The sequence below is a fragment of the Acanthisitta chloris genome, unplaced genomic scaffold (assembly GCF_000695815.1).
Source record: "Acanthisitta chloris isolate BGI_N310 unplaced genomic scaffold, ASM69581v1 scaffold13974, whole genome shotgun sequence".
In the NCBI taxonomy this organism is placed as follows: Eukaryota; Metazoa; Chordata; class Aves; order Passeriformes; family Acanthisittidae; genus Acanthisitta; species Acanthisitta chloris.
The window spans coordinates 39,872-51,427 of record NW_008670080.1 but is presented as its reverse complement, the minus strand read 5'-3'; the positions used below and the strand labels follow the sequence as shown (position 1 = coordinate 51,427).

The following is an 11,556-nucleotide window of genomic DNA, read 5'->3' as shown; positions in this document are numbered from 1 at the left end:
CCAAGGAGAAGAGGGAAATGGCACACTAAGGATATGGGCAGGTGCTGGTAAACTGGGCTGACTGAGCACAGTGAGGGCAGAGAAGCATCACAAAAGGCTTGGCAAGGGGATACTAGGCATAAGGAGCTAGTGTGGCCATCAGAGTCCCCTTGGCAAAGGGCACGTGCAGGTGTCTGTGGGAGATCAGCTGGGGCACAGCCAAGGAAAAGCTGATGGCACTTGGAAAACAGGAATGTAGGTAGGAACCACTGAGATAATAGGCAAAACAATTAGCCTGAAGTTTGCAGTGTAATTGGGTGGAAAACCCCCACTGCACACTGGTACTGTGCAGGTGTCACTGCTGTGTTGGCTGTCACTGGAGAGCTGGGCCCCCATGTCCACATTGGTTTGCTGTTGTGTTGGCTGAGGGGTCTGAGAGCTGTGGGGGTGGAATGGCAGTGACAGAACTGCAGGTTCAGCCTGGCCAGGGCAGCAACACTTTTGAGCAGCTCTGTGCTCCTCCACTGTGCTGCTGACCTGCCTGGAAGGGTCTGGGTGTCACCTGCTCTCTGGGAGCTCTGGCACTTGGGATTGTACCCTCTTACCCCATCTGCCTGGGGAAACAGGAGAGTGAGGTTAGAGACACCGCAGCACCTTGGGCTCTTCAGCTGAGTGGCTCTATTTCCACCATGGAACAAGGTGCAGTGCTGCTCTCTGGCTCTGTGTTAGCCAGTTGTCAGTTTGGGTCTTAGGAAGTGCTTGGTACAAGTTCTTTGAGCATGTGTTTTGCAAGCTAAGGGTGAAGCTTTGGTTCAGATTTTCAGATGGATCAGCTTTGGGCATTGGCAAAGAGATGAATGGAGAGAATGATAGATGAACTAACAAATATGCTCTTAGAGCTTTTGATCTAGTTGCAGACTCAATTTTATCATCCTATTTCAGCATTTGTCATGTAAATCACCATCTTCTCTTACTGATAATTTACCTGAGAACTTGCTTGTTATTTTTTCTACACCAAATGACTGCTGATGTGCAAGATAAGCTTTCAAGTCTTTCTGGAGGATGTAAGTGCTGTGTTTGTGAATTGTGTCAGTGATGCCTTGCAAGGACATTTCCATGGGAAGCCTTGTTGTCCCACAAGTCTTGGTGGAAGAGATCTTGGAAGCCTTGAGTCCAGCCATCTGCTCAAAGCTGGGCTGTGGCTGGTGCTACGTGAGATCAGCTTTAACCACCTCTGAGATGGAATTCAGTAGTAGCTCAGGAATTCTCTTGCAGCTGCTTAGCCTGATGTTAGAATATAGAATTGTTTATGTAGGAAACTCTAGTATCAATGAGTCCAACCACAGACCAAACACTGCCTTGTCCATCACTAACCCATGTCCCCAAGAGCCACATCTACGCATCTTTTATATCCCTCCAGGGATGGTGACTCAGACACTTCCCTGAAGTAGCCACACTCCAACTCCCAACTTTGCATTTGTGTGTTGCCTCAGGATCAAGTCCTGCTTTTTGCCCAGACAGAAAGATAGAGGGTGGAAAGAACTGGATGGGTAAACCATGATGGTCATCCCTTTGTTCTTGGTAATGGGGATTGAGGGCTGATTGCACAGTTCCCTATGTGACAGAGCCTCCATGTGAGCACCTCTGGGGGTGCTTAGGCATTGAGGAAGAGAGTTTGGGCAACTGCCACCCCGAGCTCATGTCTAAAGGTGCAGCCTGGGACAAGACAAGCAGGAATCTGGCAACAGGGAAAACCTCAGCACTGGCTGTTAGCCTGTAAAGATGCAGAAGCTTAAACCTTGCTGGTTGCACAGCTCCAGCTGTGCTGCTCCAAGGCATTCTGCATATGGCTGTGCTGAAATTTAGTCCCAGGAACATTAAATTACTCTTGCTTCATTGTTCCTATCGATCCCCTGTTACTGGCTGGGGATGACAAATGGACTTCCCACTCCTTCCAGCTTGAGTTGCTCTGGGAGGTGCATTATAACTTTGTTAATCTTTTCCCATTTGGAAGGAGGTGTATAAGAGCAGTGGGGGAAATCCTGGCTGTACAAGTTGGGATATGTTGCTGCATTGGGTAGCAGAAGGTTGTTGTGGAGGTCAAAGCCATTTTCCACTTAGCTGTTTAATGGCTGTTACAAGCCTTTTCCAGCGGCTTGAGCTCAAAGCCATTTTCCACTTAGCTGTTTAAAGGCTGTTAAAAGCCTTTTCCAGCGGCTTGAGCCGGCGAGGGGTAGTTTGATAGTATGTTCAAGGGTTGGAATGGAGCTTAGAGATCATCCAGCCCCAACCCCTGCCCTGGGCAGGGACACCTCCCACCAGAGCAGGTTGCTCAAGGCTTTATCCATCTTGGCTGTGAACACTGCCAGGGTTGGGGCAGCCACAGCGTCCCTGGGCAACCTGGGACAGTGTCTCACCATGCTCACAGCAAAAACATCTTCCTGATATCTAAGCTAAATTTTCCTCTTTCACTTTGGATGTTCTGAGGTTGAGCACCTCTGAGGGAGGACAGTGGATGTGATGCCTTGGTATGGAGAGTCCTCCCTCTTGCAGCAAGTCTTGTCTGATGTAGTTGTGAGGGTTTGGCTGCTGGGTTTGTTGGCTTGGCTTGCCAAGGAGGGCAGTGGCTGTTTCTCCTCCCTCTGATAGCCTCCACCCTGGGCTGCCCATTGGCAACTCGGCCTGTTTGGGATCCTGCACACCTTGGAGATATTGTTCCACAAACCTGGAGAAAATATCTGGCTGGGGAAAAGCTGGAGTTAGTATTAGCTCCCTTGAGTCACAGGTCTGTTGGGTACAGAAGAACAAGCACAGCAGCAGGACATCAAAATGTCCTGGCAATAGGAGTCTGGAGATTACTGTATTCTAGGGAATGCATTCCTTGACCAAGGATTCCTTTCCTGTGTGGGTGCAAGCAGAAAGCTGTTCCTTGGTTGGAATATTCATAGGTTTGCTCTCTTACGTAGGCCTTGATGTGGGATAAGGGTTGAGCTCAACCTGCTTGGTTGGTTCTTAATATAAAATCTCAGTCATCCATGGGACCTGAATCCATCAGAGAACCAGGAGCAGCTTGTGGGGGATACTGGGGGGGGTCTCTTAAATAAGCTTCTCCAGTAATCCAAATACTGACATAGCTGGTGCTTGAGAACTAAGGGTTAAATGAGCATTAGCATTCCCATCTCAGCTGTGATAGCTCACAGGTGGGAGCAGTCAGGACCCAAGTAGGAGGCTTGGGGTGGTGGTTGGCACTGAGCTGGAGACACCTCCTTCCCTGGGTTGCCTAACTTAGCAGGGCTGGACCCAGTTCCTGTGTATCACAGATTTAATGCAGGTGCATTTAAATATTTTTTTTTCAGTTGGAACAGAGAAGCCAAAGCCTAAACTAGTCCTAGACTTCTGTCCCAGCTCTGTCTCCCCCTTGGCCAGGGGAGCACTGTGGGGTGTGTAACCAAGAAGCCCTCACTGCTCTGGCAGCATGTTAGCATTGGTGTCACCTGAGGCTGGGGAATGGCAGCTGCAGAAGCACAGCTGTGTTGGTGTTGAGCTGTTCTTTCTTTCCTTGGCCTCTAACCTTTATGCTTCTCTTTCTTTCTCTCCATTGCTTCCTTTGGATGCTTAGAGCTGCAAGGGCTTTTGGAGAATACCTTTCACAAAACCATCCTGAAGGCAGGAACGGCTCAGGTAAGAGAACTGATGTGCCTTGTTGATGTCCATGTGTCCATGCACCTATTAATAGCCTTAAAATGAAAGTGCATTTATTTGTCATGAAGGGTTGGTGTGAGGTCACAGCAGCAGAGAGGCAGGAGGAGTCACCCTGTAGATCTGTGAATCTTCTCTCCCTTGAGAAGAAAAGGCAGTTTGGTGCCTTAGGGGTTGGGTGGGCTGTGGGATGAGTTCAGTTAGTGGCCAAGTGCCCTGTCATAAATTCACCCCTGGAGCTGATGTCCTTGGAAGAAGCTTCAGCTGGGAAGTGACAGCACTGCATGAGGCTTATGCACTGGTTTGTCATACCTAGGTCTTCTTTTCACTGGAGAATGAAAAAAAGGTGAGTTACAGAGTGTTCACTGACATGCTTAGTGTTTGTGCAGTAATTTGTCCTTGCTGGCAAAGGTAACATCTGGATTTGCTCCCAGGATTTGCTTCAACAGGGTTAAAATTGAGATGTGTCTTGTCTAGTCGAGGACACCAACATGTGTTAGGTAGTGTGGTGCTATTTTAGATGCAGATATTGTCCCCAGCAGCTTATGTAAAATTCTGCTTGGAGGGCAAGAGAGCAGAAGAGAAACTCACCTGACTTCTATAACAGGGCTGTGTCTTCTCTGTAAGGCATGAAAGTACTTTGCAGACAATAAATTCACTACAAAACCTACAGAAAATCCTGTGGAATCCAGAGAAAATCCTGTGTGAGCAAGTAGCAAATTGTTCTGTAATGTTGGACTGTTTTGCAGGGGATGAATTTATTAAACAGACTGTAATGTAGAGTGATGTTAGCACTTTAGGTAAACTCTGTGTGTGTTTAAACCTCTTGCTGAAAGAGCAAGCCCAGTCACAGTAGTCTTGGGCAGCCAAGCTTTTTCTTGGCTCTGTTCTAATGCCCTTCAAGTTGTCCTTGGCTGAGTTGTGCTAATGTTGTGAATGGAAAGGTTCTAAAACAATGTACTGCAGCTTTCTTGGATTTTTTCGGGCATGAGGAAGCCAGTTACACTTTATTTGCAATATTTGGTCCATGGTGGTGGGAAGGGAGGAGCAGAGTAAGGCTGGGGTTTAGTGCAGTGAGATAGATGTCTGTGAGGCAGAGGGAAGGGTGGTTGGACAGACCATGCAGACAGGCTGGTAGGAGCTTCCCAGAATGGCACAGCCATCCTCCCATCCTGGCCATTTCTGCAGCTGCTTCTGTTAGCTGGAGTCTCCTTTCCTGAAGTTCCCACCCATTTCTGACAGGGAGAAATGTTGGCTCCTGCTCACTTCATACTACCTGTGGGGTCACATTCAGGCCAGACAGAGAATCTCTGATGGAGACAAGGGGAAGTTGGAGATCTGTTCAGCCCTTTGTGTTTGTAACACATCCATAAGCTCTCTGGGGTAGCCTTCTCACACCCACTGCCCCTTGGGGTGTCAAGCTCGAGCTCATCTTTGAAGCCAAGTGAATTTGGTTGCCACAGATTAAGAATCAAAGAGGGAGAGGAACACATGGAAATACCACAGCACTTCTGGGATCCTTAAGTACTCACTTGGAAATAATTACAGTTCCCTAGAAATCGCTCTAAATGTATGTTCAAGAGGGGGAAAAGAAGGGCTCGTCAATTTAAGTCATCGTTTGAAATTCTGCAGTGTATCATTTAACACTGTAACACTTCTTTATAAATAACCATGGTAGGAAGGTTGCTATCCTATAAAAAAATGTTGAGAGTAGAACATTTGGCTCCCTTTTGTTCATCCCAGGAGTCCAATTGCAGGGAGGTCATGTCTTTTCCTCCTGCAGAAATTCTGTCAGTCTCAGAATCACTTGCACAAGTTTCTGAACATTTCACCTTTGGCTTGGCAGAGCTCTCGGGCTGTAGGATTAGCTCTCATCCAGTGACTCCAGTGAAACAGAGGAAGGCTTTCTTCTACATAAGTTAAAGATGTATCACCTATCCAGAGGTACCTGTATCTGCCCCAACAACTCAGCTGGGCTGCAGGGAGCAGACAGAGCAGTGTGAGCAGGGAGAGGCAGTGTTGTGGCTGTATGAGCCCACCAGCATCCTGTGGTTCAGTCCCTACTTGCATGTGTTGGTGGCTGAGGTCCAGAAAGCTCAGTGCAGTCAAGAATCAGGTCCTCAGGGCCTGTATGTGTCTGTGCACAGCCCTCTGGGTTTTCCCCATGGGTGTCTGTGCCTGGTGGGACAGGCCTGTTTCTGCTGTCGTAACCCCAAACTGTGTACCTGGATGCTCCTTGCAGTCTCAGCTGGGATGAAGGCTCACCTGAATGTGACTGGAAGGAGGAAGGCCTTGATTCAGTCCAGAAAATAATGGTTTGGGAGAGGTTTAAAGTCACAGAGGAATGCAGTGAGGAAAAAGAGTTGTGGATTTTGAGGAGCAGGAAGGTGGTAGAAGCATCACTGAGACAGAGAAGACCTAAATGGAGAAAGGAGGGGCAGGATCCTCCTCTTCAGCAGACCCACGAGCTAGAATCCTCCTCTCTCCTTGCAGAGGGCAGTCCCCCTGCAGAAACTGAGGTGGGTATGAATCTTTAGACTGTCAGTTCTTATGTTGCTTTACCTGCTGATTCTGCTCCTTGGCAGAAGGGTGGAGCTCTGTGATGCCCCAGGAGACCCATCCCCTGTCTGCCAGGTGTGCAGACACTGCCCCAACTTCCTCCACTTCAGCTGCACTTTGTTTTCTGAGGATTGTACATTTTGGTTCGACCTTTGTCTTTAGACAGACACTGCCCCAACTTCCTCCACTTCTGCTGCACTTTGTGTTCTGAGGATTGTACATTTTGGTTTGACCTTTGTTATCTTTAGGGTCCCTTGACTCCAAGGAAAGGAAATGGTGTAACAGCTTTTGTATCTCTCAGAACTTCACATTGCACAACTGATCAAAGAACTTCTTCTTTGGTGGTAGCTTCTGCACCCCAAAAGATATCTCTGGTGGCTCCTCTGGAGGGCATGTGTGTATGTGTGTGGCAGAATGTCTTGGACAAATTAGGGAGTGGTAATGAAGAACTGCAGAGGGATTGTACATCAGCAGGACAGGCCAGCTGCTACCTCTGAGCATTTTAAGGAGGGCTGAGTTATGTGTAAGGCTTTGTTTACCTTCTGTTTTCAACAAAATTAGAGTTGTTTGTGTTCCACTTGCCTTGCTGGGGCAGCGGGTGTGGAATTGAACAGCAGCAGGAGCTGAGGAGGATTGCAAGTCCTGCAGGGTGTACATGGAGTGAGAAAAGCGTGAGGGAGAGCATGTGTTGTTGGTTACAACTTGTGATTCCTCCTGATGTGAGGCCTGAGAACTTCATGGCTTGGAAATGTTGTGTGACTATTGCTACGCAACTCTTCAGTGTCTCACTCTGGATTTTTGCAGGTGACTGGGGAGGTACATTTACCTCTCCTCTGTTGCTTGGCTCAGAGCACACTGACCGTGTTCTGGGAGGTCACAGCAGGGATGATGGCAGTGTAGAGTTCTTGTCTCTTGGTTTCCCTTTGGAACAGGACAGAATTTCTTCACTGAAGGGATTGTTAAGCATTGGAATGTGCTGTCCAGGGATAGAGTCACCAGCCCTGGAGGTGTTTAAGGACAGACTGGACGTGGCACTTAGTGCCATGGTCTGGTTGACATGGTGGTGTTAGGTCATAGGTTGGACTTGATTATCTCAGAGGCCTTTTCCAACCTCAGTGGTTCTGTGTTATCTGGTGATGGGGTATGACTTGCTGGCAGAGGATGGAGGAATTGTCCCTTTGGGATCACTCAGATTTTTTTTTTCCACCCTGATCATTATGATATTTTGAGGAATTAGAAAAGAAGGGAGGGTTGGACTCTGCTGCAGGTGACAGGACATAGATGTGTCGAGGGAGCTGATGCCGAGGTGGTGATGCATCTCCTGTTCTCTTCCTGCCTCTGTTCACTGCTCGCTTATTCATGCAGGCTAAAGGTCTGGGAAGGTTCCCACGGAGAGCACTCACCCGTGTTCAGTGTTCATTCTGGCTGCAAGGCTGTTGCCAGGGTCCTTCCTGACTTATGTAGCTTTCTGGTACTTTCCAAAGACTTTCCATCTTGTCTGGGGCATGTTTTTAGCATAGGAGTGGGTGTCCCTTGGGACAGGCCTAGTAGAAGGACAGGGAAAAGGGTTGAAATGTTGTGAAAGGGAAGTGTAAAAAGGTTGCAGAGAACTTAAGCATAGAAGAAATCTATAAGAAACACTCACCAGAGGTCAGGGAATTTTGGATGTACTCATAGTCTCTTTCTCCCAGCTTAGATGTCAGAGACTCCACACTGAGATAAGGCATTAGACTTTATTTCCATGTCCTGGAGCTGTGAGAAGAAAAGGTACCCAGGGCATGGGGCAGTGACATTGAAAAGGACAAGCAGAGCCTTTGATAAACTCCTGTGTGGGGAAGCAATGATGCATCCTGGTGAGCTGGGATGCAGTCACAAGGATTCCTTGCTGAGGAAAGGGAGGGAGCTGTGTGGGTTTTTTTCCTGTTACTGTTTTATCAGGGAGTTTCTATTTTCTCAGTGGGGTTACTGGCAGGGCAGTCACTGCTGCTGGAGCGTGGGGCTGTGGGCTGTGGTGCTGGGCTGCCTGCTGTGCCTGGGCAAGCTGCGTGGGAAAGGCTCTGGAAGCAAGAGAGATGGAGAGATCCCAGCAAATATCAGGTGTGGTTGGTGCTGCAGAGGTGATGAGCCTTGGGCCAGAGCAGCCTAGCAGGTCTTGACCCAAATTTGCTGTGGCTCTGACGAAACCAGATGGCTACTGGTTTGCATCAGTCCAAATCAGGGTGGTGAGACACTGTCCCAGGGTGCCCAGGGAGGCTGTGGCTGCCCCAAGCCTGGCAGTGTTCACAGCCAGGTTGGCTAAAGCCTTGAGCAACCTGCTCTGGTGGGAGGTGTCCCTGCCCAGGGCAGGGGTTGGGGCTGGGTGATCTCTGAGGTCCATTCCATCCCCTTCACATACTATGAAGCTATGAAACCAGAGGGGGTGGTTACTTGAGACTGGAAGAAGCTTCTTTTCTCTTTAAGCTCAGAAGAAGTCATCTTTGTGTCTTTCCTTTATCTTTGCATGATGTTTCAGTCATCAGTGCAAACAGAGCGTGTGAGAGCTCTTGTGACCTTGCCCAAGCCAAAGGGCAGTGTGGAAGGGTGGCAGGAACAAAATGTGTCTGTGCCAGGTGTGGAGCAACTACTTGTGTTTGCAGCTTGGACTTCAGCTGCTGCTGCTGGGCTGTGAGTGTGTGTGGAGGGAGCAGCCAGGCATAGAGGAGCTTCCTGATGCTGCCAGGAGCTGGCATGGGACTGGAGAAACTTCAGCATGAGGCTTTGCAGGTGCTTCAGGCTAAGTGACCTGTGAGCTGTGCTTTTAGAGGCACCATGAAGTCAGGCTGCAGCTATATGGTGCTCCAAGAGGGACCTTCATTTTCCAGTGGCTGTGGAGCAGCCAGTGGAGCCTGGCTCAGGGTAAGAACCAAGCCTGCCTTCTTCTCCAGAGGATGTTTGCCCTGTCCTCAGTACAGACCCAGCAGCACATCTGACTCTGCTCTCTGTGTACTGGAGAAGGACCTGGGAGTCCTGGTGGAGAACAAGGTCTTCATGAGCCAGCAGTGTGCCAAGAAGACTAATGGAATCAATGGGATGCATTAGGAAGAGTATTGCCAGGAGGTCAGGGAGGTGATCCTGCCCCTCTACTCAGCCCTTGTGAGGCCACAACTGGAGTGCTGGTGGGACCAGCCAGGGAGGTTGGACCAGATGACCCACTGTGGTCCCTTCCAACCTGACCCATCCTGTGATTCTCTGCCCTGTGCTGATGTAGTGGAAGTGGCCTTGAGCAACGGAGGTGACATTTCTAGAGAGAGCCTGTGCTCCAGAGGGGGTTGTAGGAGACCTGAGCTCAGGACAGAGCAGGGCTGAGAAGTCTCATCTCTGAGGGTTTCAGGCCTCTTCCAGCATCAGCCAGTACAAGTATGGTGTGGGTGTATCCTGACACTTGCTGTGGCATATGTTGTTGGCTTATAAAGGGAATAAAAACGTAGGTCACAGTGTTACCATGGGGATGCTGAGGCCAGTGGTGGAGCTGCCACTTGCTCCTTTGAGTTGTCTCACAGTAACAATTTCATCTATTCACATTAATGTTACAAGCCAGACCAAAAGGTTACTCACCTGTGAGACACCATGTCAATGGCACCTTGAGTTTGTTTGTTTTCCAGGCCCATTTGAGCACAGAAAACTAACTGGAGCCATTTTGTCACAGTTGAGTGACCTCGTGGTTTCTCAGAGCAGCTCCCTTGCAGAAGCAGCACTTCCCTTTTCCCATGGCTTTGCAGTAGCATGTGGCATTCCTTCCATGGGAGCGGTGAGGTCAGGGTACCCAGTCAAGTCACAGTGGGGCTGGCTTGGTCAGGCTTTGGGGAACCCAAAGTGAATGTTGTGCACATCATTGTGCACAGCTCAAGAAAGACAAGGAGCTACTGGAGAGAGTCCAGTGGAGGCCACAAAGATGCTGAGGGTCTGGAGCATCTCTGATAAGGAGGGACTGTGGGCCTTGTTAGTCTGGAGAAGAGAAGGCTAGGAGGGGATCTCATCAGTCCATGATTGATGAGGATGATGCCAGACTCTGTTCAGTGGTGCCCAGCAACACAATGAGGAGTAATGGCCATAGACTAAAACGTGGGGAGTTCCACCTCAATATTAGGAAGAACTTCTTTGCATTGAGTGTGTCAGAGCACTGGAACAGGTTGCCCAGGGAGGGTGTGGAGTTTCTCTCTCTGAAGACATTCCAAACTCACCTGGATGTGTTCGTGTGTCCCCTGCTCTAGGTGACCCTGCCTTGGCAAAGGGGTTGGACTGGATGACCTCCAGAGGTCCCTTCCAACCCTGGCTATTCTGTGACTCTGTTTACTCACTTGACTCTGAAGCTCCTGCACAGCTGAAATGCCACTGTGACCTTTTTTGAGCTGTTGTGTCTCCCATTTTTGTCTCTGCCAATGTTGGGCAGGACAGAGCCGACACAGTGGGAAGCTCTGCAGTATGGACTCGATGATCTTTAAGGTCTCTTCCAACCTGGTTGATTCTATGATTCTATGGCCCCAGTGTGTGCTCTGAGAGGGAGTGCAGGAGAGCAGGAGCTGGCAGCACACCTGAGGGGCCGTGGCAGCCATGCAGGAGGTCTCAGAACCGAGACCGCAAGGAAAACAGCTCAGCTGTGCAGTGTGAGTAGATGTTCTTGGTGTTGCAGTGGCCTGGGCTCTGATCAGAGCACATCTGCTCTCCTCATTGAGGTTATCACTTGGATCCCTTCTGGTGGAAGATAAAACCAGCATTATCTTCATTCCCACTCCTATGAGCAATGCTGCAAGACCTCTTACTGTACACCCAAATCTTTCCATTCATCTTCAGTGCTGAGACAGTTCTTTCATTTACAGTTTGTACCATAAACATGATGTGCAGAGAGATGCAGCTGAGGTGGAGCAGGGAAGAGAGATCTGCCTCTGAAATTTACTTTGCTGAGATGACAGATGATCTTTTCATAGGGTTTATCTGGGTTCCCCTTTGGTTCTGATGCTGGAGCAGAGGCTTTAAATCTAAGGTGGTTTAATCATCAGTTCAGCTGCTAAATACAGTAATAAATTTGGAGCTTCTGTCTATGCCTCGTGGCTATATTCTGCCTTGATTTATCAACTTCTCATCCCACGGGGTTACAAGGCAGTCTGCAGCAGAGAGGAGCTGGGCTCAGTGAGTCCCTCCACCCTTGTGGATGGGCACAAGTCAGCTGGGGCTGATCCCAGCACCTTCCTTGCTCCAGAGAAAAGTGGTGACAGTGCCAGGAAATGTGCAAGTTCTTTCACAGTTCCTTGGGTCAGAGTGAGTGCTCACGTTAGAGATACT

The 11,556-nt window shown here is 49.1% G+C and overlaps 1 protein-coding gene across 1 annotated transcript in view; it reads left to right on the top strand.

Moving 5' to 3' along the window:
- Positions 1-3,598: 3,598 nt before the first annotated feature.
- The window catches only part of NSMF (NMDA receptor synaptonuclear signaling and neuronal migration factor), a gene marked incomplete at its 5' end in the record, with an annotated part of 39,605 nt that continues 31,647 nt past the window's right edge, over positions 3,599-11,556 (top strand). The window contains one exon of the mRNA XM_009073554.1: positions 3,599-3,660. Coding sequence (XP_009071802.1) covers positions 3,599-3,660 — 62 coding nt within the window. The remainder of the gene's footprint in view (positions 3,661-11,556) is intronic.